At 54.0% G+C, this 27284-nt stretch overlaps 3 protein-coding genes across 9 annotated transcripts; all 3 read right to left on the bottom strand.

The window, feature by feature from the left end:
* Window positions 1-113: 113 nt before the first annotated feature.
* VWA7 (von Willebrand factor A domain containing 7) lies at window positions 114-9012 on the bottom strand. Of its 4 annotated transcripts, none has more exons than XM_043449536.1 (17): window positions 8786-9012; window positions 8260-8508; window positions 7656-7937; window positions 7062-7158; window positions 6353-6463; window positions 5696-5891; window positions 5414-5583; window positions 3826-3938; window positions 3442-3558; window positions 2924-3109; window positions 2307-2439; window positions 2036-2230; window positions 1840-1932; window positions 1219-1520; window positions 1002-1141; window positions 640-814; window positions 114-537 (listed from the first exon to the last, which is right to left on the bottom strand). In XM_043449536.1, exons 2-17 carry the CDS (start codon window positions 8491-8493, stop codon window positions 364-366), a joined length of 2718 nt encoding a protein of 905 aa, XP_043305471.1. In that variant the 5' UTR covers window positions 8494-8508; window positions 8786-9012; the 3' UTR covers window positions 114-363. The 4 variants fall into 4 exon arrangements, with proteins under 4 accessions (XP_043305471.1, XP_043305472.1, XP_043305473.1 ...); XM_043449537.1 differs by having other exon boundaries at window positions 8260-8525; window positions 8786-8985; XM_043449538.1 differs by having other exon boundaries at window positions 2036-2188; window positions 8786-8985.
* A 216-nt stretch (window positions 9013-9228) lies between these two features.
* VARS1 (valyl-tRNA synthetase 1) lies at window positions 9229-20939 on the bottom strand. Of its 4 annotated transcripts, none has more exons than XM_043450949.1 (31): window positions 20761-20939; window positions 20137-20558; window positions 18755-18889; window positions 18521-18659; window positions 18408-18443; window positions 18155-18279; window positions 17982-18069; window positions 17686-17786; window positions 17417-17544; window positions 15804-15968; window positions 15514-15595; window positions 14880-14999; window positions 14678-14786; window positions 14491-14585; window positions 14171-14261; window positions 13849-13973; window positions 13662-13765; window positions 13424-13582; window positions 13219-13309; window positions 12986-13091; window positions 12831-12901; window positions 12616-12741; window positions 12222-12326; window positions 12071-12139; window positions 11888-11966; window positions 11635-11762; window positions 11147-11302; window positions 10863-11069; window positions 10668-10779; window positions 10236-10561; window positions 9229-9373 (listed from the first exon to the last, which is right to left on the bottom strand). In XM_043450949.1, the coding sequence occupies exons 2-31, from the start codon at window positions 20521-20523 to the stop codon at window positions 9305-9307; spliced, it is 3834 nt and encodes a 1277-aa protein (XP_043306884.1). In that variant the 5' UTR covers window positions 20524-20558; window positions 20761-20939; the 3' UTR covers window positions 9229-9304. The 4 variants fall into 4 exon arrangements, with proteins under 4 accessions (XP_043306884.1, XP_043306885.1, XP_043306886.1 ...); XM_043450950.1 differs by having other exon boundaries at window positions 17982-18066; XM_043450951.1 differs by lacking the exon at window positions 18408-18443.
* Window positions 20940-21803: 864 nt separating this feature from the next.
* LSM2 (LSM2 homolog, U6 small nuclear RNA and mRNA degradation associated) lies at window positions 21804-26896 on the bottom strand. The gene is made up of 5 exons (XM_043450961.1): window positions 26617-26896; window positions 25974-26041; window positions 22566-22596; window positions 22391-22450; window positions 21804-22278 (listed from the first exon to the last, which is right to left on the bottom strand). Exons 1-5 carry the CDS (start codon window positions 26617-26619, stop codon window positions 22153-22155), a joined length of 288 nt encoding a protein of 95 aa, XP_043306896.1. The 5' UTR covers window positions 26620-26896; the 3' UTR covers window positions 21804-22152.
* Between the last annotated feature and the right edge of the window lie 388 nt (window positions 26897-27284).

The following is a 27284-nucleotide window of genomic DNA, read 5'->3' as shown; positions in this document are numbered from 1 at the left end:
ACTTTGGGTAGGAGGTGGGGAACCCTCCTCCCCACTTCCAGTCTTAGACACTGCCCCACATATCTTCCCCTCCACCTGAGCTTGGGAGAGAGCATAAATTAGTGGAACAAAGATGCTGCAGAGAAAGAGAAAGCAACTTTCTCCAAAAATGAGTCTGTTGTTTTTTTTTTTCCCCCCACAAGGGTTAGGGAAAGTGCATTGTGGGAAATCCATCACTTTCTTTCCCAGTCTTGGAAAGAAAGGCAAGTGGATGAGAAGGAAAACCTCTATCCCACCTGGAGAGGTAGAGGCCCCTCCTATCTTCTCACCAGTGGGCAAGATGGTGCACAGCGCTGGAGACCCTTCCCTCCAGGGGCTGCTGTATCACCAGGGGCCCAGGCTGAGCAAAAGCAACATCCCCACAAATGAGGTCCACCAGGGTTTGCCCAGCAGCCCTCCCCAAGCCCCGCCCTGAGTCACGGAGGTGGAAAGATGGAAGGCAGGGCTGGAGGTGTTGAGGACCGAGTCAGTCGAGTAGGCGGGAGCAGGGAGCTGGTCCTGGGGAGAATTAGAGACTGTCAGGGTGGTTGCCCCCAGATTAATCCTGCACCACCTTCCCCTTACCCTGCCTATCCTGCAATTGAAAGTGGGGGCACTCACCTGCGGGGCGGGGGCCCGCACCAGGAGCCGGAGGAAGGCATGGGTTGGGGGCATCATGCTGGCTTCTCCATCCTTTGCAGTCACCGTCACCATCACCATGGAGTCGGAGGCGGCTGTGTCTGGTACCTCCAGCCACAGGCGCCCCCAGGCGGACTCATTCTGTTCCAAGTGAACCCTGGGGAGTGGATGCCAACATCTGGCTTCAGCCACAGGCTTGAATAGCTGGGAGCCAAGGGGAGGTGGGGAGGGAAGCGAGGAATCTGAGCTCCCATCCCAAAGGGCCAGAGGAGCAGGTACCGGATCCCATACCCGGGCACAGAAAGATGGGACCAGAAGGGAGCAGGAGGTTTCAGGGGCTTCACCTGGAGAGGTTGGAGGTGAGGGCAAAACTGGGTTTGGCAGATGTCCTAAGATAGAGATCCTGAGGGCCCGAAAAGCTGGCAATGCGGAGGCTGAGCGGGGCTGTGGTGCCTGGCGCCAGGAAACCCGGGGGACCGCTGAGCTGTGGAGGAGGGCTGGTCAGGGGAGGGTCAGGACCCATTCCCTCCAGCCCCAGCCGCACCTTCCTCGGCCTCTCACCTCCAGCAGGACCGGAACTACAGCACAGGGCTGGGGGGCCGCCCGGTGCAGGCCCCTCCCCGCTCCGTCCTGGCCAACCAGCTCCAGAGAGAAGGGTCCCAAGGTAGACAGAAGGGTGGGCGGTAGTGAGGCAGCGAAGAGACCTCGCTCTGGGGGTCCCCTGGGCTCCAGAGGCACCTGGCCCAGCTCGGCACCCTGCGGGACCCCTCGGAGGACCACATGGGAGAAGTGCGGCAGAGGGCCTCCAGGGTTTCCTCTGGAGCCCAGCCCTGTCACTTCTACCAGCAGCTGGGTCTGGAGACCTGGACAGGGGAGGGGAGGGGAGAACAGAGATCTGCGTGAGACTTGGAGACAGGGAGAAAAACAGGAACGGCTTTGAATAGTGGTTAGCTCTGGGCCATGTGGATGGGGAAAAGGGGTTACCTCTAGGGGGTACTGATGGGCAGGGCCAGCAGCAAGTCCTGGGATGCTGGAAATGTTCCATAGCTTGAACTGAGTGATGGTTATTAATATATAAAATCCACCCAGCCTGTACACTTGAGTTTAGTGCACCTTATAAATGTTGTAACTCAATAAAAAGTTACATATATACACACAAGTTAGGGGTGGGGCTAGATGTACCTGCAACTGGTTGAGTCAGGGGGTAGAGGCCAGGGTGGGGTCCATCCTCCATGGGCATCCCAAAGTGAAAGAGAAAGTCCAGGGAGGTCTGGGCTGAGGAAGGGCGAAGGCAGTCAGAGACCTTCCGGCGATGAAGGTGACTGATAACTGCTCTCTGGTCTCCCCGTCCCTTTCCCAGGAATATCATCCTCCTTACCTTGCACTCTCACCCGGGGGGTACCCTTGGCTGTGACTTGGATCTCCCAGGTTCCTGACTGTGGAGGGTCATTCATGCTCATCATCCAGAACCTCCCAAAGCGGCGAGTGTGACCTAGAGGCCCCTCACCTTCCTCCTGGCCCTGGGAGACCCCTGGGTGGGTGTGGGGGGTGAGAGATTGGCACAGGAGAATTCCTTTTGCTTCATACATTACCCCTCCTTCTTCAGTCTCTGTTCTTCCCACTGCCTTGAGACACACACAGGGAAGTACCTGCAGGGTTTCTGATCCAGAAACTGCTGACCTCCCCGTGGATCCGGACCGTGACCTTCCGGAGTAGTCCATCCACTCTGAACACAAGTGGCCTCTCAGCTACCACTACGCGGGACTCCAGGGGAAGGGTCACCTTGAGGGGTTAGGACCGAAAAATGGGGGAGAAGATAAGACATGGGATGACGTGGGAACAAAGCAGGAGAGAGAAAGGTAGAGACAGAAAGAAATGAAGGAACACTTGGAGAAGGGATCCCAGTGAGAGAGGAAGGAACAGAGGTGGAGCTATGGTCAATAACAAAGCTGGAGGCAAGGGATTAAGGATGAAGTAACCGCTTCCTGCCCCGCCCCGCCCCCCGTAAGAGATGGCAGGACTTCCCAGGGGAGCCATGAGGACAAAATACTGGAGGTCAGGATTGGGGGTGGAGGCGGGGGGACAGGTAGTACTAATATGGAAGGAGTAGGATAGAAGGGGGAAGCCGTGGATCTCAGAGGGAGAGAAACTTCCCACCCTTCTGCCTGGAATGGCAACTCAGCAAAGGGAACCATTCCTTACGAGAAAGAGAAATGCAGTGTCGCCCATCCCCTCAGTTCTTAGCTAAGCCTCCACACGTACTCACCAGGTCAGCTATACTGTCCCCAACAATGGCCGCCACATCCTGAATGTACTGGTCTTCAGTGAAAATCACTTCTCCTCCTGAGGCCAGGGCCACCGCCTCGTATGGCTCAAAACGCAGAGGGGACAAGACCTCACGCCGGGCCCGGCCCTGAGCCCTAGATGGGTCCTCAGTTACCAGGAACGTGACCTGTGTCCGGAAGAGAGGCCAGTACTTGAGGTTTCTACTTGCTATGCACCATTGTAACCAAGGATCTCCTGTGCTCAAGCTCTCTACAGAGCTGACCATTGGTGATAAATTCTGTCTGTCCTCTGGCTGCTACAGCATTAAGAGTAGGGCCTCCCACTCTAGTATTGTTAAAGGGATTTGGAAATGTTACACTCATTATCCACTTCTCTTCCCTCCAAGCCAAGGCTGGTTTAACCACCCTAGTGTGAGTGTCATCCTTGTAATGAGAGTTGTCCTGGGGTTTCCCACATCCCTGGGTACCTAACATTGAGTCTCCCACCAGTTGTGCTCACTCTGCAACGCCGTTCCTGCGTCAGAGATTCCACCCGGTTGGTGAGAAAGGCGTCCTTAGGGGAGGCATCAGTGAAGACAAAAATGTCTGAGAGTGGAGGTGTGTGCAGCAGAGCCAGCTGGCAGGAAGAGGAAAAAACTGGTGGTAAAAAATGGCAGCCTTCAATGAAAAATAAATAAATGTTTTAAAAATGGTGGCAGTAGGGGAATGGGTAGAGCAAGGGAGGGCAGAATAGAAGGCAGTATGGCCCTGAAATATGGAATGAAACGAGTGAGACTAGGTTCTGAAGATGGAATGGAGGGTGGGGTCCCAGGGAAGCTCTAGATCCCTTGATAGTGGGGCCTGGAGAAGGGGTAGGGGGAGGGAAAGGGTGGGGAGAGCAGACCTCCAGGGCTGAGAGGCACATCTCTGGCTCATCTCCACCTCCCAAGGCATGCATCTCATTGAGCTGTTGCCAGAAGTGGTCAGGGTCACTTGTTGTAAAGACAGGGCCAAACCCTGGGGAATGAGATTGAGAGACTGAGGAGAAGGCTCCTCTCTTTCCTGAAAAGGGCCATCTCCCCAGTCAAGAGACCCTGCAGTGTTCCTCGGGTGGACATGTATTGAGATAACAATATTCTTTATATTTATACTGACAGGATAGGACAAGGCAGGGCTTAGCTACCTCTGGTGGGAAAGTGGACCTCATTTCCTCACAAAACGGTGGTATTTCCTGTGGTCTTGAGTGAGCCTTTTTTGGGTATATGTTTAAGTATAAAAACAACTGTTGCTTCACCAACATGGATGGACCTAGAGATTATCAAACTAAGTGAAATAAGTCAAATGTCATTATGATATTCCACTTGTATGTGGAACCTAAAAAAATGATACAAATGAAGTTATTTACAAAACAGAAATAGATTCAAGGACATAAAAAACATATTTATGACTACCAAAGGGAAAGGGAGGGATAAATTAGGAGTTTGGGATTAACAGATATACACAACTATATATAAAATAGATAACCAACAAGGACCTACTATATAGTACAGGGAATTAGATTCAGTATCTTATAATAACTTATAATGGGAAGGAACCTAAAAATGATATATACAACTGAATCACTTTGCTGTATATCTGAAACACTGTAAATCAACTATACTTGTCAACTACAAAAAAAAAAAAAACAAACCTGGGTCCTCAGTTTCCTCACAGAAAAGCCAGAGAAATAATAGTGCTTACCTCAGAGAAGCCCATTGAGATGATTGAGTTGATTTTGTAAATTTCAGAACAGTGTTTTGACACATAATAAGTGCTAAATTCTTAATTATTCATTTATTCATACCCTTATCAAATATGTGATAAGCTCCTGTTGAATGTCAGTCACCATGAGATTTATATAGGTGGATCAGACTCAAACCCACTCCTTAGGGAAGTTTCAGTCCAAATTTTATTTGATGATCATTTCAACCCTGGGAGATAGTCAGGGTAAATACTGACCCATTTTATGGATGATGAAGTTGAGGAAAAAGAGGTTAAACAAACAGGCTAAGGACACACAGTAAGATTGGTCAACCCAGGTCAGATAATCTGACTTCTAAGTCAGTGGGGGAAGGGATATGATATAAGTAGCTGTCTCAGATATTTCACAGAGGCCTAGACACACCAACTTCCCCATCTTCATCCCAACCTCTCTCCAAAGGAAATGGAGAGAATTGAAAATGACTTATTAGGATGGACGCCTAACAACTCAGAGGCTGCCTGCCTAAGCACCCATTATGATTAAATTCCTATGGCAAGTGCTGTCATATTGGAAACAGTAGAAGAAGTGGCTGATAGTTCCCTATATGCATAGAGGTACCAATAAAGGAAAAGGATCGTAGGAAGTGCCTCCATTCTATTATGGAAGTGAAGCCATGAAGCCTGCTTCCCTATCACTGACATTACCTCTTGCCCCGGACTTGCTTCCACTCTCCTGGCCAGACCACAGTTACCTGGATCATGGAACGGCACCAGGACATAGTGGGTGGGCTCCATGGGGGTGCCCCGTCGCTGCTCCACAATATGACGGGCCTGGATCTTGGCAGCATTGATCTCTTCGCCCATACTGCCTGTGGTATCCAGGACGAAGCTCAGGCTGGAGGCTGGGGTGATGTCCAGCAGCCTGAGAAGCAGGCCAGAGATATGGTGCACGGCTGCACTTGTCCCCAGCCCCTGGTTTCTCAGCTCCAGAGCAACCTACCTATTAAGGAGCCCAGCTCCAGGAGGCCACTCACCTGGAGAAACCGCTGTCTCCCAGGCGGCTTCGTAGGAGGTTGAAGGCCTGGATGGAGGCCAGAAGGGCCAGTTTTGCAGCCTGGAGGTGCAGCATGTGGTGGGGGGAAAAGCCTGGGGATGTGCTATCCTTGTTGATGCCTCCCCGTGGCGGCTGGGAGCTGCTCTGGTCAAAGTGGCCCCCGTGGCTACATTTCCCTGGGTTAGGGAAACGGATCTGAAGGGTGAAGGTAAAAAACCCACTGCCTTCTAATAAAATGAAGCCCTTTCTGACTTGGCCTGACCCTCTCACTCCTCAGGAAAGGATCAGCAGAAAATTAGGGCATTTTGCAGAAGGCAAATCTGAAGTAAATCTGAATGGTTGGTTGTAACAGCACGTGGTAGATCCCCTGATCCCTCAAGTAGGTCCCCAGAAGCTCCCTTGGGCCTTGAAGTCTTATCAGCTCTGTAAGAAGCTGTCCTCCCTGCACTCCAACAACCATGGCCACCTCAGTGGGCCTTCAGCCAGCCAGCCACCCCTTCCCAGCATCCTTTCCTTCTGAGAAATGATACCACTGGATTTTAGGACAAGGGCCTATAGGACTGAGGTCCTTAGGGAGAGGGTCAGGGGAGAGGAAGGGACTTCTCCCCTTACTCCTGGGGGTCTTCCCATCTGGTACCTGGAGGTTTGGGGGGATGAGTTCCAAAGTAGCCAGAGGTGAGGAGTGTGAAGTTCAGCAAGTTCCCAGGGCAGCTCAACTCCTCACAGTCAGAGCAGGTAGGATCGCCCACTGGGAAGAGAGGACCCATGATTCTGCTACCCCTGACATTTATCCCAGTCCACCCAAACTTCTTCAGCTTTTCCTCCCACTTGGAACAAGGTGAAAGCCCACAGGTACCCTTCATGGGTACCTTTCTAGGATTTCTGAACTTAAACCCTGGAGTTCACGGCTGGCCATGAGACTCGATATTTGAGACTGAGAGTGTGCTAGAAAATCATGGGGACCAATCCTACGGGGAGTGTACCCTCTGTGAGCTGTGGACAGGAAGTGTACTTGTAATAAACAGGAGGCAGCTTCCGGGTCATAGTTCAGTTGGAAGGGGGCACTGAGAGGAGAGTCCCCTGCGATCTAGTGCAGGGAGGAAACCTCATGAAAGAGAACTCCTTGCGGTCTGCAGAGCTGGTTCTGGCTCCGTCCTCCCCTGTGTGCTCTTGGGGAAGCCAGCTAATTGACTGACCTTTGATTGAACTGAGGGACCTCACAGGTTGTCTCAGATTTGAAGCCATATCACCTCCTAGTTGACCTCAGGATGTGACCCAGTGGCTGGATGGGCTGAGAGGAGGTAGCACTGTGGGCTTCCCGCTTACCAGCAGGGGCACGGCCGTACCTTGTGCCAGGCTCCGGAGCTCCTGCCTCGGCCAGAGGAGGTGAGGGTGTGGCTGCTGCCTCCCAAGTTCCACCCAGTTGCTGTGACTGTAGAAATCCTGGTCCCAGGAGAAAGACGGGGAAGAAGCACTAGCTGACTGCTCTTGCGGTCTCCAGCCCTAACTGCCCCTCCTTCCATTTCCCCAGCCTGAACGCCTCCTCCCGCCTGGCTGCTCCTTCAGACACCCCACATCCTCTCCAGTGCTCTCTCCCTTGCAAGGAATACAGCTCTGGTGAAGTGGGAGCCTCCCACTGTTTCTTCCCATCTCACTCAGAGCCCAACCCAAGGCCTTTCAGTGGCCTGCATGGCCCACCTCTGGACCTCAGCACCCTCCTCTCACTCACTTCGCTCCAGCCACAAAGGCGTCCTGGCTGTTCCCACAGAAAGCTGCCAGTTTGGACTGGTGGGGACTAGGGAATAACCCCAGGGCCTTGGCAAGCAAGGCCCCAGCCCCTTCTAGAGTAGGGGGAGGCATGACTAAGAAAACACCCTGTGGGAGTCCAGAAGACTGAAAGCGAAGACCCCTCTGACCACGACCCCCGACTCTGTTCTCACCTGCAGGGCGTGAAGCGCAGCCCCCAGGCGCTGGCGAGCCAGGGTGTAGTCAAGGCCTCTGGCTGCCGCCACAGTCTCCCGTAGAGCCTCCACCAGGCGTGTGCGGCCCTGGCCCAGCCGCTCGGCATCAAAGTGCAGGTCAGGGTCATTCTTGGAAGTTGGCAGGAAGTCTTGGGCGGCATTGGCACGAGACACCTCTCCTAAGGCTGCTCGGAACCGTCGGGAAGGAGACCCAGGTCCAAAGTAGGCGGCAAAGAGGTCGTCGGCAAGGAGGGTGCGGCCCTGGGAGAGTGGGAGGGGCAGGGGTTCCAGGGAAGCCCCTTGGTTGGAACCATTGCCCATGCTCACCCGGCTCTAGTGCTCAAGGCTGGATGTGAAAGGAGCTGAGGGTGCTGGGCCCTACAAGGGTGGGGCAGTCCTGGACGTCTGTATGGAGGGGGACTCCTGATTGTTAAGACTAGGACTCCTGGCACTGTTGCTGTCTGGAGGACAGGAGGGAATGTGTGTGGGGGTTCCTTCTCTTGGCAAGCAGGACCCTCAAGTAGCAGAGGTCCCCAGAATGGGGGAATCCGGCCGGGATGTGACTGGACCCAGGGACGCTCACCAGGAAGTCCTCAAGGCGAAGGGGGGGCCGACCTGGGGGCGGCTGCTCTAGGAAGAGCTGCAGCGTGACGTTGAGCGCCGCCTCCTCGGTCAGGTCCTGGTGGGTGATGGAGCCGGGGGCAGCCAGGAGGCTCCAGATGTTGGGGAAGAAGGCAGATGCAGGAGGCATCAGCAGCTGCAGCAGCAGCAGCACTGAGGGGCCCAGGTGGGATAGGGGCACGTCCGCGGGGAGCATAGCTAAGACATGGACCTGAGGGACAGAAGGCACTCGAGAGAGGAAAGGAAGCAGCACAGACTTAGGGCAGGACTGGCTTTGTTTGTCTCCATGGGCACCTGCTTTGGCCCTTTATCTCCTCCGGCTGGCTTCCCCGCCCTCCCCCTTCAATCATTCGGCAAACCTGAGGGCCTATCAGACCAATAGGAACTTACACCTGCTGGGGCGGGGTCTGAGGCTCCTCCCCCAGGACGCCCCCTCCCCGCCCCCCGCCCCGGGCATTGGAAGTCCTCTCTCTAGGCCTCTCCCCTACCTGGTTGCTGGGTCTCCGTTGGGCAGGACCGCGGGGCCGGGCGTCACGGGGCACTTAGGTCAGAGTTATAATTAACCTAAGGCCTGACTCAGTGGAAGGGGAGGGAGGCGCCGGCAGGGTGGGGGCAGGACAGGCAACCCCTAGCCCCTCTTCTCACGCCTGCCCAGGGCCACAAGCAGCAGCCAGCACCAGGGCGGGCCTCCCTTAGCTGCAGTGCGGAGGTGAATGAAGAGGCGGGAGGAGGAGGGAGCAAGCGCCGTGACTCAGGCCTGGCTCAGGGCCAGGGCCAGGGCCAGACAGACGCACCTCTACCCACCGGGACGCAGTGCCTCATGCCCAGCCTGCTGCCCTCCCATTGTTCACACTGGCACCTCTGAGGATCCAGGAACCCAGCCCCTCAGCACCTCCTCCCCAGCCCCACCACACACACAGCTGAGATATGGTTTTGTGGCAAAATATTTTATTGCTGCCATCCCCATGGTGGACCACTGGGGGTTATGAGGGTTGGAGTTGGGTGTTTCACAGCATCTTCTGAAATAGGGCGATGGCCTCATCAACCTTCCTGAGCTCTGCTTCTGTCTGCTGGAGCTGAGGACAGAAAAGGGGGTGGTGGGTGAGGAGGTCCAGGCCCAAGAGAGGAGAACCTCAAATGCCCACAAGAGCAGACAGATTAGAGTTGGAAAGACGGATGAGGACCATGGGCAGGGAGTAGTTGGGGTACCGTGTGTTTGACTGGCCTGTCTCCCCCTAATTCTCACCAACCTCCCACCAGCAGCCTCTTACTCTCCGACTAGCAGCCTCATTCGTTTCTACCAGCACCCCCTTCTCTTCCACCATCACTGGTCTCCTGGGTCCTGCCTTTTCCCAGAGTGTTCAGTTCCCAAGGACAAAGGGGCCCCAGAGCTCATATGCGCCACCAGTGGCCCAGCCCCAGGCCCTGACACAGTGGTTAGGAATGCAGGTTCCGAGGCAGGCCCTCAGCCTTCCCTTGGAAAATGGTGACGGTAATACTGCCCTGCCGTGAGGGCTTCCGGGTAGACAGGAGTGAGAACCTGCTCAGCCATGCGGGTTCTTAGCCTCCACTCTTGTTCCTTTGTGCCCCTGGTTTACCCCATGGTTCCTCCCTGGAGGGTCCCTAGGTGATCTGCTGAGCTCCCTGACTACACTGGCTCCATCCTGAGCCCAGGTTCCGGCATGTGGACGCCATGTTCTGGGCACTGGGTGGTGCGTGAGGGGTCCGGCTGGCTGGCTGGTCTGCTTCCATCTTCAAATTGCTGTGTGACCCAAGGCTGTGCCCCTGCCCCTCTGTCTTTCATGTGTAAAAGGAGGGATTCCATGGTCCCATCTGCTCTCCTGCCTGGGCTGGGCAGAGCAGCTGCAGGAGGGGGTTTGATGGTGGAGGGAGCAAGAGGTGGGAAATGGGGAAGGAACTGCCCCACACGCCACACACCTTGGTTTCATCTGCCTCCTGGACTTTGAGGGGCACCTTGACAGTGTAGCCTGAGGCGGCGCGGCGCTCCCGCAGACGCTGGGCCTGCCGCTGCGCCTCATCACGCTTGGCCTGCAGTTTGCCCAGCTCCCGGGCTGGGTCTACTAGCCCCTGCAGCTGCAGGTGGACGGAGCAGCGGTCAGAGGCCAGGGCCACAGCGCAGCCCTGGGGTGCAGAAGCCCCCAGCGCCAGGACGGCCACAATCCCTGCGCTGGCCAGTGTCTGCACGTAGCCCGACACTGCCGATGCCAGGGCACCTGTGGCCTCGTCAGCCACTTCCAGGAAACCTGCCGGGAGAAGGGAGAGAGGTGAGGAGACAGAGATGAGGCAGCCATGCTAGACATTGGTCCCAGGGTGGGAGTGGAGAGGGGCACATGCAGGCCCAAGGCTCACAGTCGGGCCGGATCCGGGTGAGGTTGTAGTCGGCACGCAGGGAGCGCACAGCTCGAGTGATGCTCAGGGCCAACTCGAAGGCAGCTTCTGCCTCAGGGTCCTTCCAGGAGCACTGAGGGGAGGAGAAGGGGGTGAGGAAGTTGGGGCGGCTCTGAGGAGCTCCCTGGAGCCCCCCATCCAGGCTGTACCCCATACCTCCGAGGGCTCCGGGTAGGCGGTGACGCAGAGGCTGGGGGGAGCTTGTGGCGTCCGCCGGGGCAGCCGCTGGAATAGCTCCTCGGTCACGAAGGGCATGAAGGGTGAGAGCAGCCGCAGGCCCACGTCCAGGCAGGTGTAGAGGGTCTGGCGGGCACACTCAGCTGCCACCTGGTCCACCCCATTCAGCACAGGCTTCAGGCACTCCTGGGGGCAGAGGGGCACAGGGTTCAGGGCTGGAGAAGGCCAAGGACCGGGAGGTGGGGCAGGCGGTTCCTCCTCACCAGGTAGACATCGCAGAGCTCGTAGAGCCAAAAGCTGTACTGGGCGGTGGTGACAGCTGGGAAGTCGTAGGCCTGGAAACCTTGGTTGCTGAGCCTCACAGCTTCGGTCAGCCGGCTGCGGATCCAGCGGTCCACCAGGCTCTCGCGGCCTCCGGGCTTGTGGGAGGAAGGAGCCTGTCAGCCAGGGGGCACCATGTGCCCAGGAGGAGGGGCCACAACCCCATGGGAACGGGAACCACGGGGAATCTGCATTCCAGGAGGAGATGGGTCCAAAGCAACCACCACATGCCCAGGGTGGTGGCCCAGGCCAGAAAGGGCCGGCCCCGCCACTGTGCGGGAGGACCGCAGTGCCTGAGGCTTCCCCTGTGTCTTTCTGTCCCCCCAGCTACACGCAGGCTCCTTAGGGGCAGGGGCCAGGCTTGATGTTGGGATGGCAAGGGTATGACCCGCGTGGGTGCTACCCACCTCACCACCCACCAGGCCCTCACCTCGGACGTGGGTGAGGGCACGAAACCCTTCCCAAGGCCACGGAGGGCAAACTTGGTGGCGTTCCAGAGCTTGTTGCAGAAATGGCGATACCCCAATATCCGGTTCACATCCAGGTTGATGTCACGGCCTAGGCGGAGGTGAAGTGTGAGTCTACACTGCTCTCCCTCCCAGCCCTAGGACCTGGGCAGCGGACAGCAGGGTGCCTCCGGGGAGGAAGAAGGATGCAGCTGAGACTGCCGTGGGGAGCCGTACCCTGGGATGTGTAGGCGCATAGTCCAAACCGGAGCGCGTCAGTGCCACACTCGGGGATCCCCGTTGGGAAATCTGCCTTCTGTGGGGAAATGAGGAGTCAGGGAGGGGAGTGTCCTAAGTCAGGCTCACCGCCTTCTGCCCACATGCCAATCACCGGCCCACCCCTGTATCTGCCCACTGTACCTGCCCCTCTTTCGCCTTCTCCACCTCGCTGGGATCCAGGTTGCTGTTCAGTAGCTGGTCGTGGAGGCCCTGGAGGTGAGGTGGGAGCAGTCAGGGGCCCATGGCCACCGCCCCACAGCCCTTCCCGGCCTGACCCAGCACCCAGCCCCACCTGCAGGGAGACCCCATGGATAACGTCCAGGGGGTCAATGACGTTGCCTAGAGACTTGCTCATCTTCCGGCCGTGGGCGTCCCGCACGATGGCATGGAGGTAGACCTGCGAGGCCAGGACAGGGAAGGCCTGTGAGGACGTCTCCCCGCCTAGACCCCAATGCCTTTCCCCTCATCCCCACATCTGGTCTGCTCCTCTCTGAACCTCGGGCCCCTCGGTGGCCCTGCCAGCCCCTTCTCGTGAATCAGAAGTGCTCCTTCTTCTAGCAAGCGGGGTACAGAATCACTTAGCAGAGTGCAGGCTGGTTTTCAGCCCCACCAGCCCCCTTGGCGGGGCCCACCCACAGCTGTCCGGGTGAGGGAGGGGACTGTGGGGGTCTCGGCAGTCTCCACACCTCTTTGAAGGGCAGCTTGCCAGTGAGCTTGAGGCCGAGCATGACCATCCTGGCCACCCAGAAGAAGAGGATGTCATGGCCTGTCTCCAGCAGCGTCCCGGGGTAGAACACACTCAGATCTTCTGACTGGGGTCAGAGCAGGGCGTGAGTGATGGGGAGCCACGCACCCACACCCAAGATTCCCACCTGGCCCTGGGCTGGCCCCAGGAATGTACCTGGTTGGGCCAACCTAGGATGGAGAAGGGGAAGAGGCCAGAGGAGAACCAGGTGTCCAGTACATCTTCATCTGAGGGGGGCCAGAGATCAGAGGTCAGAGGGGTAGAGGTGAGGATCGGCCCCCACTGCCCCCCACCCCAAGGCCCCGCCTTGCCTTGCTGGAGACTGATCTTGTCGGGGGACACACCGAACTCCTTGGCTGCCTTCTCCCGGGCCTCGGCCTCAGTGCGCCCGCTCACCCAGTACCGCCCGTCAGGGTCCTGCCATGCCCAGGTGGAATGAGTATCCATGGGGGTGCCTCTGCCTGTCCCCCCACCAACATCCAATGCACCGAAAGCCCTCCCCCGCCCCAGATGTGCTAGTCTCCAGCCCTGGCCTGGTTCTCACCTCCCCTGGGGGCACGGCGGGGTCGTTGACAGTGATGAAGTAGGCTGGGATGCGATGGCCCCACCACAGCTGCCGGGAGATACACCAGTCCCTGCAAGTGGCAGGGGGAGGAGAAGGTATCAAGGCGGGGTGGACGGGGCGCCAGGCTGTGCCCGGCTCGGCCCCTCACCCGGTCGCCCTCCCTACATCGAGGGGCCTGACGCACCGGATGTTGTCCATCCAGGTGTGCCACGTCCGCTGATGGGCCTCTGGCAGGATGCGGAGGTCGCCCCGTGTCACAGCAGCGCTGGCGGCCTGAGCCATCTCCCCACAGCGCACATACCACTGCGGCCGCAGCAGAGGCTCCACCACGTCCTTGGAGCGGCTGCAGATACACGTGGGTGAGGAGGCTGAGTGGTGAACACCCCGAGGTGCCCACCCCCTTCCCTGGCCTCCGCCCTCACTTGCAAAGTGGCACCACCATGGGGTTGTCCTCAATGCCGCGGAACAGTCCCTGCTCCTTGAGCGCTGCCAGCACCGCCTTTCTGGCCTCAAACCTGGGCAGGCCCTGGGGGGGAAACAGGCTCCGTGATGGCTGTGCCAGGAGCCCCGCTGTCTCCTGACAGGGCCACCTCACCCAGGCTGTCTCACCAGGAAAGGTGGGGGCACGTTGACAAGGGCCCCGCGGGCGTCCATGATGCTGACGGCCTCCAGCCCGTGCCGCTGCCCAACCTCATAGTCATTCTGGTCATGGGCAGGGGTGATCTTCACTGCGCCTGGGGCGTACGTGGGGGTGCGGGGTCACGCAGGACTCTGCAGTCTCTGCTCACGTGCACCCCACCTTTTGCCAATGGATGTGCTCTCAGACCACCCCATCCCCCTGACACAGTCCTCTGAGAACCAGCCCAAGTCCTGCAAGTTCAGATGTGCCTCATGGCTCCTTCCTCTCCCCACAGGACAGCCCGGTGCTTACCTGTGCCGAACTCCATGTCCACAAAGTCATCAAAGACGATAGGGAGGCTCCGAGACACAAATGGGTGGATCACGTTCTTCCCCTTCAGGTGCTGGGGACAGAGGGAGACGCCAGAAACACACAATTGACTGGGCTCGATTCCCTCCTACGCAGAGTCCTTATTTCTTGACACCCAAACTCCACCCACAGGGCCAGAAAGCAGCCAAAGCCATGCGTTTCTAATCCAGTTTTCTCAGTGACCATCCCATCCCTACACATAGTGTGGAAGCCCTCTTCAGCCAGCATTCTTCCCCCAACTGCGGGCAGCACCCCCACCACACCTGGTATCTGGGATCTTTGGGGTGCACAGCTACGGCCACATCTCCCAGCATCGTCTCGATCCGAGTTGTTGCCACTACCACCTCCTCGTCGCTGTCTGGGGTGACAGGAGGCCTTGTGGTCTCAGCAGTGAGCACTTCCCGCCCCTCCCCCAACCCAGCCCAGGATCCTGGTGCCCCTGGCTCCTACCTGAGCCTTGGACCTTGTAAGCAAAGGAGACGAGGACCCCAAACTCCACCTTCTCTTTGTAGCCAGGCACGGAGAGCAGGGTACGACCTGTCAGCTCCTTCTTATCCACCTATGAGACGGAGCTTAAGAAAAGAGGCCCAGGGGCTGGGGCTGGGGGGGTGTGGTGGAGGTGTGGAGAGCTGGGGGGAGGGAAGGGGCACACCTCGATGTCAGAGATGGCAGAGTTGAGGGTGCAGGACCAGTTGACAAGGCGGGTGCTGCGATAAATGACTCCCTCCTCGTGGAGCCGTACAAAGGCCTCCGTCACGGCTGCTGACAGTTTCTAGTGGGAAGAGGGGAAGTCAGAGATGGGCCTGGGTGCTGAGGCAGCCGAGGCCAGTGGGATCCGGCCGGGCCAGAGCCCCCTGACAGCACATAGGCCCCCTTTAAGGGCTGGAGGGGAGAAGTGTTTTTCTTGAGCAGGGAGAGGGGACTATGGGAACACACAGATAGGAAACAGCGTGGTGATGCTGATATGGCAGGGAAGTCACTCAGTTAGGAACAGGGGCTCGTGCAGTCCTAGGGGTGCAAGCTCAGGGGAGGGTAAGGGCCCTCAGGTGCCGCCTGAAGGAATTTGAGCTCCTATAGGGAACAACAGGGAACACAAAGGGCTGTGACATGGGGTAGAAAGTAGCATTTGCAGCTGAGCCCTAGTGGTTTCCTACGAGTGGACCACTTCCTGGTGTCCCCAGGAGGGGACCCACTCTCCCTACAAGTGGGCCCCCAGAGTGTACTCTCTTCTGTGGGGAGCTTCCCCCTCCCACCCCAGCCCCAAGACCCCTCCTACTCCTACTCACAGGATCCATGGTGAAACAGGCTCGATTCCAGTCCAAGGAGCTGCCAAGCTTCTTCAGCTGGTGGTAAATCCGGTCACCTTTCCTGGAAGTGGACAGACAGACTGGGATCAGCAATGGGGTCTAGGCTGGAGGATGACATCAGGTAGCAAAGGGGGCAGAAGGTGGGGATCACTCATCGCTCTGAGATGAACCTGGGCCCTGGGCCCACATGACCCTCAGCCTCTGTGAGTGGGTCTGACCCTGCAGCCAGGGTCACGGGGCTGTGATGCCAGCAGGGACTTGGCACTCACTCCTCCTTCCACTTCCAGACCTCCTGCAGGAAAGCCTCTCGCCCCAGCTGGTGCCGACTCAGCCCCTGCTCGCGCCAGAGTTTCTTCTCCACCACCACCTGGGTGGCAATGCCTGCGTGGTCACAGCCAGGATTCCACAGGGTGGTCTCTCCACGCATACGGTGCCTGCAGGGAGCATGGAGAAGCAGAGGTGAGTGGGTGGTGGAGCTGTCCCGAGGGAAGCAGGGACTCCAGACAGGTGGTTGATGGACTCAGGAAAGGAAGGGGCGGTGGATCAGAACTCTCCCCATGCTAAAATCGTCAGGGAGAGATGTGTGAGGACAGCCCAGGCAATTTGGCAAAAACAACTAAGAGGAGGCTCCTGCCCAACTAGATAGCAAAACATATCAGAGAGCTATGATTATTAAAACAAGTTTTCACAGGAACCAGGAACAAAGTTACCGATTAAGGAAACAAAACAGTGACTGGAAACAGATCTAAGCATAGTTAGTATTTGTTAAGGGTGGCATTTCAAATGTCAGTGGAGAAAGGGCAAACTTCAATAAATTTGTTTGGGACTGTAGCTAATTTGATTGGAAAATTGCCCTACTTCCCCATAGTCACAAAAATAATTTTATTTTAATGTTTAAATTTAATTTTAATTCAGTTTTTAAAAAACCCTTCAACTTAAGAAAACAAAACTATGAGAAAAAGCATTAGAAGATAGTATCATTTCCAAAAATAAAAAAAGAAGAAAATAATAGGTGATCATGTTTATAACTTTGAGGCAGGGGAGGCTTTCTTTAACAAGATAGTGAAGATTAAATAAAAAAACATTGGTAAGCTTAATTAGGTTCACTGTATTTGTACATTATTTTCAATGACTCACCAAACTACATTATATTCGTTACTGTATTGATCTGTTTACCCCCACTAGGTTTAGAGTTCCTTGGGGACAGGACTATAGCAACTCCTTTCTCATACAGACCACAGGTATTTCTTATATGCTGTAATGGATATGGACACTTTCTGACATTTTCAAGATATTGTTTAGTTGCTAAGTCATGTCTAATTCTTTGTGAGCCCATGGACTATAGCCCACCAGGCTCCTCTGTCCATGGGATTTCCCAGGCAAAAATATTGGAGTGCTTTGCCATTTCCTTCTCCGGGGATCTTCCTGACCCAGGGATCCAACCTGTGTCTCTTGCATTGCCAGGTGGATTCGTTATCACTGAGCTACCTGGGAATCCCATGGGTATAGGAATATGTAAGTAAATAGGAAAATTCTTGAAAGACACACATCAAAATGATAATAGTGGCTAATTCTTAGGAGGGAGTGAATCTGGAGGAAGGTGGTCAAGGAAACTTGAAGCTGTAAATTTCTTACAAGAAACTATTCATGTTATTTCTTTATAAATTCAAAATAATGTTATTTTTAGTGGCATGAGAAGAGAGTTTGCAAGCTGGGAGTGTTGACCAGAAGAGGATGCTAAGTCATCAGATGGGAATGATCTAGAGGCAAGTGTAGCACCACCAGGGGGCAGAGGTGAGAGCCCCAGTCAGCAAAGAGAAGGGAGCCAAGGAGCAGGAGCCAGAAGGCAGAGGGAAGCCTGGAGGAGAGGACAGGAGCTCACCAGCGGGTCAGGGAGTCCTGGATGGCGTTGGTGAGCGCATGGCCCAGGTGCAGGGAGCCTGTCACGTTGGGGGGTGGGATGCACATCATGAAGATGCCCCGGGGGTTTGGTGCTGACACGCTGGAACGCTGACAGGGAGGAAGATGGGTGCTTGCTAAGGCCTCATGTCACCTCTTCCACGGCCTGGCCCCTTCCTGGACCATGGATCCTTCAGCCCTGTCCCTCCCCGTCCCCATCCCCTCCAGGCCTGGGCAGCAGTGTCCACTCACCCCATACTCAGGCCTGAAGAAGCCCTGCTGCTCCCACCAAGGGTACCAGGCAGCCTCCACGTACTGAGGGCTGTAGGAGTCAGGCATGGTGCCACTGACATCTGAGGGAGAAAGGCAGGGTCAGAGCCAAGGCTGGGAGCAACTGGGAGTGGGACGAGGGGCCAGCAGAGAAGGACATGGGCCTCACTAGGCAAAGTAGTGGGAGCAAGGACAGAAGAAACAGGATACAAAGAAAAGAGAAAAGGAGGGTGGGGTGAAGAGTGAGGGTCTCTCTTCCCCCTCCTTTCTTTTAGTACCTTTCTTTTCCCCAGGTGGGGTCGGGAGATCGTAGGTAATGACCCCAGGATCCCGTTTCTCCCGCTTCTCTGGTTTTGGTTTCTTCTGCTTGGGAGCAAAAGGATATAGGCCTAGATACCAGCCACTCACCATGGCACCAACCCTCCATCCTGCTCCACCCTCAGCCTCTCACCTCCCCAGGGGGTGGCTGCTGCTGTTGGACCTTCTGCTTCTGCTGGAATTTCTCTAGTTTCTCTCGTTTCTTTGCCTCTTTCTTGAGTTGAGCAGCTGTCTTTGGGGGTGCAGGGACCTCAGAGCCTGGAAAGAGGCACAGAAATGCAGACCTGTCGCTGCAGGCCTGTGAAGAGCGCTGTTCACAGGGCTACCATGTCTCAGATGGCCTATTTAGGTCCCCAAAGGCTCCCCCATGTTGACCTCCCACGTACCATCCCCCAGCTCCTGTCCCATTGATTCTGCTATTCCTAAGAGAGAAAAGAAAATGAGCCTATGAAAGGGCCCAGAGGAACCCCCTCCCCACCCACTCTCCATCCTTCCTCACCTGGCTGTTGGGAGAGAGACCTGGCCCCTGAATACAGAACCACCTCTCCCAGTACGGCCCGGAATTCTGGCTGCTGAACACATGTGATAAACCAGCGAGTCACATTACCCCAGATCCGGCGGGCAGAGGGGTCCAGGACCTGGGGTGGGGGAAAGAAATGAATTATCCTTAGTCACCCTGTAGTGAGGTCCGAGGGAACCTGTCCTCATTCCTCCCCAGGTCCCAGTGACTCACATAACGGAAAGGCAGCAGCAAGGCTGTGACAGCTGCCAGGTCAGCCAGAGTCGGGGCCTCCCCAGCCAGGTAGGTGTGCAGTCGAAGCCATTCTTCCAAGGGGCTCAGGGCTCTGCCCAGGGCCGCCAGTGCAGCCTAGTGGGAAGACGAAAGGGTATGAGATAACGCTTGGACCACCACAGTCCCCACCCCCATGCAATCCATTTGGGCCTCCTTCCATTCCCACAGATCACCAGTTTCCTCTTCACTGAAATGATCATAATAAAAATTCTTCCCACTCATGCAATAAATGCCTACTGAAAACTTTTTTGGGGGGCTGGGTCACAGGGCATGTGGGATTCCTTGACCAGGAATCCAACCATGCCCCCTGCAGGGGAAGCACAGAGTGTATGAATCACTGGACTTGCAGGGAAGTCACCTACCAAACACTTATTATATGTCAGCTGCAATATACTAAGCACAGGAGGCTAAAGATTACATGAGGCAACACGGTAATTGCTTCAACAAATACGTATTAAGTACCTCCTGCATGCCAGGCACTTATCTAATGAACAAGGAGGCAGTTTGAACAGATAGAGTCCATGACCTGTTGGAGCTTACACTCTAGTAGCGGGGGCGGGGGGCGGGGGGGGGGAGGCAGCAATAAATGTGCAAGCATATAATGCATTACCCTATTGTTCTCCTTAAAAGCCCTGAAGAAAAATAAATGAGGCCGAGGGGGAGAGAGAATCCCAGAGGGGGAGCCCTCTATTTCAATAGGGTAGTCAGGATATGAGGGGGTAAGTCAGGATCTAAGTCATATATTCATTTTATTCATTCATTTGTTTGAAAACTATAAGTATCTGCCATATGCTCAATACTCTTCAAGGAGGTGGTGTTATTAGGCCTGTAAGGCACAGCTCCATTCAGGAAGAATTTACATTTATAATCTGGTGTGATTATCTCTCCTTTCCCCTGCTTTCCTTCTTCATTTCTTTTCTCCTTTGTTTTCTTCCAGCAACTGTCTTCTCTGACTGCCTCTCCTCACCTCTTCTTCACCCAGTCTTTTCCTACAATTCATAGTAACCTCTAACTAACCTCCTCGGTTTCAGATTCACCAAACTCAGAGACTTTTAAAGCACCTGGCACTAGATTATGTGCTCTGCACACATCTTTTAACCTTCTCAACATGTTCTCAATTTTCATTTTTATAGGCATAAGAAGACCAAGGCTCAGAGAGTTTAACCTGCCCAAAGCTACCAAACCAAGTGGCAATCCGGGATATGATCAGTCTTTTTCAACGTCTGATACGCTATCTTCCTGATTCACCATCCATTCCGACTTTTGCTTTCTTCTTCTAAATCCCCCCCCGCCCCGCCCCGCCACTTCACGCTTCTTCTCACCTGGGGGTCTTGGGCCGAGCTTCGGAGTCCCAAGGCAGGCAGCGTAGCCCCACAGGCAGCTGGTATTAGCTCGGTGTCTGCGTAACTGACCCACTGTTGGACCAAGACGGCTGCCCGACTACCCCCGGGACCCCCCAGGCCTGCTGGCCACAGCAGCTGGGACACAGCCGTGGCTCCCCACACCCAGAGCCCACCGGGACCCTGTTCCAGGGCTGGCAGACGGGGTGGAGGAAAAGGAGTCCGGCTGGCTGGGGGCGGCTGGAGACAGATGCGGGGGTGGGCTCCTCCCCATCCCGGACCCTCCCCAGCTTCCCCGTAGCGAGCAGCTATGAGGGCTCGGAGGCTGGGGAAGGCATCGGGGTGAGGAGAGACGTACAGAATGGACATGGTTACGCGGGAGGTCCGAACGCGGTGGAAAAACCCTAAGGAGAAAGAGAGACAGGGTAAGACCGAGGCATCTAGGACTAAGTATGACTGGGTCTCAAGACCCGAGGACCCAGCTCTCGGGGTGGCAGTGACAGTGGGGAACTAACTTCCCGTGACCGCGGGCCCTCGGGGAGTGTGGGAAGCTCGTAGGAGCCCCTTGGCGGCCGTGGGACGCGGGTTCGGGCTGCATGTACGTACTGGAGGGAGGTGGTCACACTGAGCCGGGCATCCACCTCATAGCCGGGCGCCGGCCGAAGCTGGACTGGCCTGGCGGCTGCGGCCGAGGAATCCGGCGGGCAGGGACGGCGGGCGGTTCTCTGGGCGACCCTAGCTCCCTGAGACAGCCGCCCGGGCCGTCGGCGCCCACGTGTCCCCCCCCTTTGTGACTGCGAGCGCTTCCGGGCCCGCGGGTCCTGGCGCGGGCGACCGTGCCCCGCCTGCGTGTGCAGGCGCAGTCCTGCTGGACGCTGGCCTGGGGGTAGTCACGCCGCCCGCTGCAGATCGCGCTCCTGAGGAATGGCGCGGGGCGTGGGCACGGGGGTGGCGGGGGGAGGACGCCCCCGGGAACCGCGACCCGGTCAGGCGCCGCCGCGGACACCCCGCGCGGGTCCTCGGCCGGGAGGGAGGGCGGTGCCGAGCGGGCAGCCGGGGAAGCGACTGGGAGAGCGCTACCCGCTGCGAACGGCGCCGGAGTCTGGGGTCCGTTCGACCAAAGGCCCCGGCGTGCAGGTTCCCCGCCTCCTAACCTCCCGGGGCCTCATTTCCTCCTCTGTGGGAAGAGGGAGTCACGCTGGAGGGCCTCTAAGGTCCCTTCATGCTGAGAATTCTTTATCTGTAGCGGGAACTCTATTTGCTAACTGCGTGTGTTCAATGCCAGCAACTCTCCACAGCAAAAATTGTACCTTGTTTGTATTTATCTACAATATATATCGGGGAAAACTGTACTGATTTGGGGGGCTTGAGGAAAAAATCCAGCAGCATCAAACGCACTTTTGGTGTCTCATTAACTTTCATATTAACGGAAGGACAGCAAGCACTGTAGGTACAGTATAAGGTTATGTTGGGTAGGCGAATGTTCAGAAAACGGCATAGTCCAGTTGGGGTAATGATATGGTTTGTACCACGAGAGTAGTAGCGGATAATGCTGGGTAACAGGGATAACAGGGCTTGGACGAATTCAGCACGCCTTGCCCACCCTCTCCAGCCCCCTTCCCAAAGCACACACAGAACCAGAACTCGAATTTGCTTCATAAATTTTATTCCCGATGCGGGATAGATTCCTTCCCTCCCCACAATAAATCACGTGCTACCCTGGAGAGCTCTGAGAGATTCTCCCACCACCTCCAGGGAAGAAGTGAGAAAGGCAGGTGCTGGAGACAGGGAAGGCTTCTCAGTTCCTCAGCCTACTCAACAGAGGACAGCCGCTCCCCATTATTAGCCCTCTCATCCACATTCCTTAAAAAAAAAAAAAAAAAAGCTTTTGCTATCAAAAAAGAAACAACACCTCAAGAAGTATGGGAGGGAGGCCTCCGGGGCTGGGACATGATGTTAAGGGTCACCAATGGAAGGAGGGGAAGGTAGGAGGAACTATCACTGCTTCTGCTGCAGGGCCTCCTTCCTTGCTGCATCTTGTAGCAACTGTGTGTCGACTTCATCTGCTGGCAACTGCACATAGCGAACCACTGAGCCCCGGATGAAGCAGTTCTTCACTGATAACTAGACAAAGATAGGCAAATGTGAAAACACCCTTAAAAAATGCCCTCCATCCACCCAGGGACCTCCTGGTTTCTTTGAGAGGTGTTCCTCTTCTCTACTATCCACAACTCACCATGTGAGGGTATTTCTCAGGGTCTGTGACACTGATGTCAGTTAGTTTGATGTTGAGATACTAAGAAAAGATGAACACCATCATTAAAACTAGAGACAAGATGAAAGTACCCAGCTCTCAAGCTCTCCCGTTTCCTTCCCCAAGACCCCATTCAGGGCCCTTATTATAATCTCACCTGATCCACAGAATGGAGAGTTCCACAGATGCTGTTATGGGCAGAGAGAGGGTAAAACCAAATTAATTTATACCAAAGTCAACACAGAGGTGACTTCAGAGCAGGGGATAAGAACATGGTTGGGGGAAGTAAAGGACTTGAAGAAACCAGAAAAGGTACAACCAGAAAGGGGCATGACTAAGCTCTGGAGTAGGAAAGAAAGTGCTTCCAGAGCAGTGTGTTATTTTAGACCTCACATCTCTTCTCCCTAAACCAACTCACTCTTAGCTGCCATCAGACAACTGTTATTATGTGCCAGACCTGTATTCTCCATAGTATTTGTAATCTTCACAGCCATTTCATTGGGTAGCTATTATGAAACATCCAGGGGCCCAGAAACATTTTGTAACTTGGCCAAGTTTAGAACAAGGACTTTGATCCAGGCCTGTCTGACCCCCCCCCCCCCCAAACTATCAGTTCTTTTCAAATACTACTGGTTTGGAACCAGAGCCCCATATGTAATGTATATAAATTAACAAACTATCAGTGTTCTTGATGATGTAGGCACAAGGGATGTCCTCTCCCTCTACCCTCTAAGCCACCAGGGAAGCCCAATATAAATTAACTAGCAGTGTTCTTGATGATGTAGGCACAAGGGATGTCCTCTCCCTCAATCCATGAGCCCCCTGCAATGTTAAAGAGGAATGCTATCTAAATACCAGTGCTTCAAGCCAGACTCTCTCCCAATCCTTTAATTTCTGCCAATGGTTTCAACACTGTCTCACAACCTCAAACCCTGTAAATCAAGGACCCTTCATGTCCTACAAATCCCCATTGTTTGCTGATGTCTAACATTTCTGCAATTTCTATAATTCTGACAAACCAAGGTCTAATGACTTTACAGCTCAATCCAGGCTAGCCTCCAGCCTGGCTGCCCTCATCCTAACCCTCCTGCATGTCACCACCAGCTTCTAAGTTCCTTAGAACCTGTTTCTCAAACATTAATGTGCACTCAAAGATTCCAAGAATCTATGACAAAAGAGGAAACATAAGCTAGTGTTAAAAAAAAAAAAAAGCTAGTGTAGTATGTGTATAGTGTGGTAAAGGTTATCAATAGTTTTCTTTGTAAGAATAACTGCTCTTTAATTGACCTTTTTTTGTATTAAAAAATTGTTAATAAATAAGTTTTTAAAACATCCTCATCTTGCCAAAATTCAAGTTGTCCGTTCTCTGTTGGGCCATAATTTTTGTAAAATTCTAAGTATTTGAAATCCAGTGTCAGACCAACTGCCTCAGTGGTGATTTCACCATATTCCTGGATGCTTAAAAAAAAACAAAACAAAACCTTGGTGCCCTATCACCTACTGCAGCTGTGAAATAACTTTCAGGAATTGCATAAAGTGGTAACTTTTCTTCAGTTCCTTTAGAATGAGATACTTGGCACAAAAGTGGTCTGACACCCAGCATGAGAGAAAGAACACTTCTCCCAACCCAATAGATTACCTTTGAATCTTTAAGTCCTTGCTTTAAGGTCTGGGGCTATAACAACAGTTATTCTTGCCATTTGGAAAACCCAGGAAGAAAAAAAGAGGAAAATAAAAAACAAGTCATCTTACAGAAGTGATGAAAGTAGTGGTGGTTTCCACACTTGTCTCTCTATATGGACCCAATTTATATGCCATCAATATCACATGCATTGCTGGTACCATAGATCAGAAATCTCTGACCTAAAAGGCAAATAAATCCCTTGCTTCACCATTCTGCCATGTCAATGTTTCCCCCACTAAGAAATTATCTCACATAGAAATGTAGAAGGAACTGCTGGGGAGACAATACACTGATTCAAACTTTCTAAAGGATAGTCAGGTAGTATGTTTTGATATTTAAAATGTACATTTCATTCAAAGGATTTTTTACTTCTTCTAATGAAATGAGATGTATACAAAGACTTACCCTTGAGGATGTTCAGGGCAAAATCACTTGTAAAAACAAAGAACTGGGAACAGCCTAAGTGTCCAGCAAAGCAAGGTTTTGCTTAAATCAGTTCTAGCCAGCTTAGAAAAATGTCATTCAGACATTAACAACATTAAACATCAACTTTATTGACATGGAAAATACCCACAACATACTGTTAAGTGAAAAGCAAGTTTCACAACTGCATAGAGACTATACCCTGTTTTTAATTTGAAAACGGGTTAAGTGAAAGTTGCTCAGTCATGTCTGACTCTTTGCAACCCCATGGACATAAAGTCCGTGGAATTCTCCAGGCCAGAATACCGGAGTGGGTAGCCTTTCCCTTCTCCAGGGTATCTTCCCAACCCAGGGATCGAACCCAGGTTTCCTGCATTGCAGGTGGATTCTTTACCAGCTGAGCCACAAGGGAAGCCCAAGAATACTGGAGTGGGTAGCCTGTCCCTTCTCCAGTGGATCTTCCTGACCCAGGAATTGAACCAGGGTCTCCTGCATTCCAGGGAAGCCCATTAGAAAGGTATTGCGGGTGTGTGTGCAGATAATGGAATTTAAGTTCTGGTTTTGTCTTTTACTAGTTGTGTAGACCTAACCAAGTTTCTTAATCTATCCAACCTTCAGTTTCCTCATGTGTAAAACAGCAACAATAGTGTATGTCATGTAGAGATGTTCTGAAAATAAAATGAGTTAAACAATTTATTCAGGCCTGTGTTAGACATTAGGTACACAGTGGTAAGCTTAAACATGGTCTCGGCCCTGTAGGAAAGATGGTTCCTAAACAGTTACATTTCTATGAAATCATAATTTGAGAAGCACCCTGTAGCAAGGAAAAAGACTTTGTAACAGAATAGTGTACTTGGCTAGAACCAGGAAAGTCCAGGGATATAGCGTTTAATCCAAGTCCTGAGAGATGATTAGAAGCTAATGATACAAGGGGACAGGGGATGTAAAAGCTGTACAGACAGAAGGAGCTGCACCAGTCTCCTGTGTATCTTTTATATTTTCTTCAACAAAAGGGAGATTATGCCACATATACAGTACTGCAATAGCTTTTCCTATTGGTATCTCATTTCTGTGTGACAGCTATATTATATGGAAATACCACAATCGAACCCATTCCCTATTTATGGCTATTCCCCCCCCAACTTGTGACTATTACACACACACACACAAATCTACCATCTTTCTACATACATTGTTACTTGTGGAACTGATACTTCGATTTCTAGAAGTTGGGTCTGCCCTGTTTTCTCTCTGGTACTTACTACTTATATATTGCTTTATATTGTTTTCCAATACATGATACAACTCCCCAGCTAATCTGTAAGTTTAAGACACAAGTCATTTCTTCCTTTTGTATCTCTCCCACCTTGCCTAGTGCTCAAATACTCCTCAAATTAAACAGGTTCCAGGGCGCTCAGCACATCCACCCCCTACAAACTTGTGGGAACAAGCACCTACCTCAGGTCATTCTTGAGTTCCACGACCACATCCTTGCCGACAAGGGACTTGAAAAAGGAATAGAAGAGCTATTGGGCGAGAGGGGGAAAACCATCATATGGGAAGGGACATAGTAAAGAGGTGTGAACCCCTGCCAGTATTACCAAACACTGGTATTGGGATCCCGCCACATCTCTGGCAGTTCTCTAAACTTCACAGGAATACACAAGAAGGAATACTCGAATGAACAGCTGAAGCCCTGACGATGATGCATACTACGAGCCCCTGACGTAAAGCCCTAGAGTCATCTGCCCTGCACACCTCGGGTCTGCCTCAATGGACTATCTCTCCTGGAGTCCTGTCCACACCTCCTAGATGTATTAAGTATTCCACCCGCCCCTTCTCGGAGCCTGGTCTCCGTCAAGGAAATGCTCCTTGAGGTCTACTGTCCCTGCTGACTCTCTCATAGGGGGTAAAAAATTCCATTTGCTTCCAAGTCTCTTCTCAAAGAACTTGAGGTGAGGAACCAATAATGGAGGGATAATCTAGGGCCCAACGCCAGCCCAGAGGAACAAAGCCTCCAAAGGGACGCCCACCCCGCCCCCAACCGTCCCAACCGCCCGCGCTCCCCGACGGCGCCCCCTTGTGACGTCACGGTACCTACCATGGTGCTTGCGCCGCCGGCTCTCCGCCGAACCGGGAAGGCGCGGGCCGGGTGCCGTGGGCCGGAGGCCTGGCGGGAATTGAACGCGAGCCCGCGCGTGGGGCGGGGTGGGGTCGCGCAGGCGCAGCGGGGAGGCGCAGCGGAGAGCTCCGAGTGATGGAGGAGAGCGAACGGCTGGATCACGGCTCAAGGGGAGCCGGCCGGGTAAAACTGAGGAGAAAGCCAAAGCCGGGAGAGGGGCGGGGCTTCCCGCCTTCCGACTTCCTCCCGGAGGGGCGAGCTCCCACCGCGCAGGCGCGGGTCCCAACTGCGCCCGGAGGGTTAAAAAGGCTGGCTCACCGCCTCTTAGGTTTTTGTTCCTTTCTTTGACAATAAATTCACTCCCAGCCCGATTTGCTCTTACCCTAAAGACACTTCCTATTGCAGACTGACTGCTGGGGAGCTTGTGAAAATCCATGATGATTTGTACATTTTTCTCTGTATGCTACACGTGGGTAACAACAACAACAAAAATTGGGAAGTCCCCGAGATCAAGAGCCTGCACGCCCGCAAATCTTGATTTTATCAAAGGTTCCCAATAAACACATTACTCTCTCAGTCCATATTTCTTTTACACTCTGCCTACGGCTGTCCTGTAAAGCACTGAGTAAAACAGAACACAATGGATC

The sequence above is a fragment of the Cervus canadensis genome, chromosome 28 (genome assembly GCF_019320065.1).
Source record: "Cervus canadensis isolate Bull #8, Minnesota chromosome 28, ASM1932006v1, whole genome shotgun sequence".
Taxonomy (NCBI): Eukaryota; Metazoa; Chordata; class Mammalia; order Artiodactyla; family Cervidae; genus Cervus; species Cervus canadensis.
This window is presented reverse-complemented; position numbering and strand designations above follow the sequence as displayed.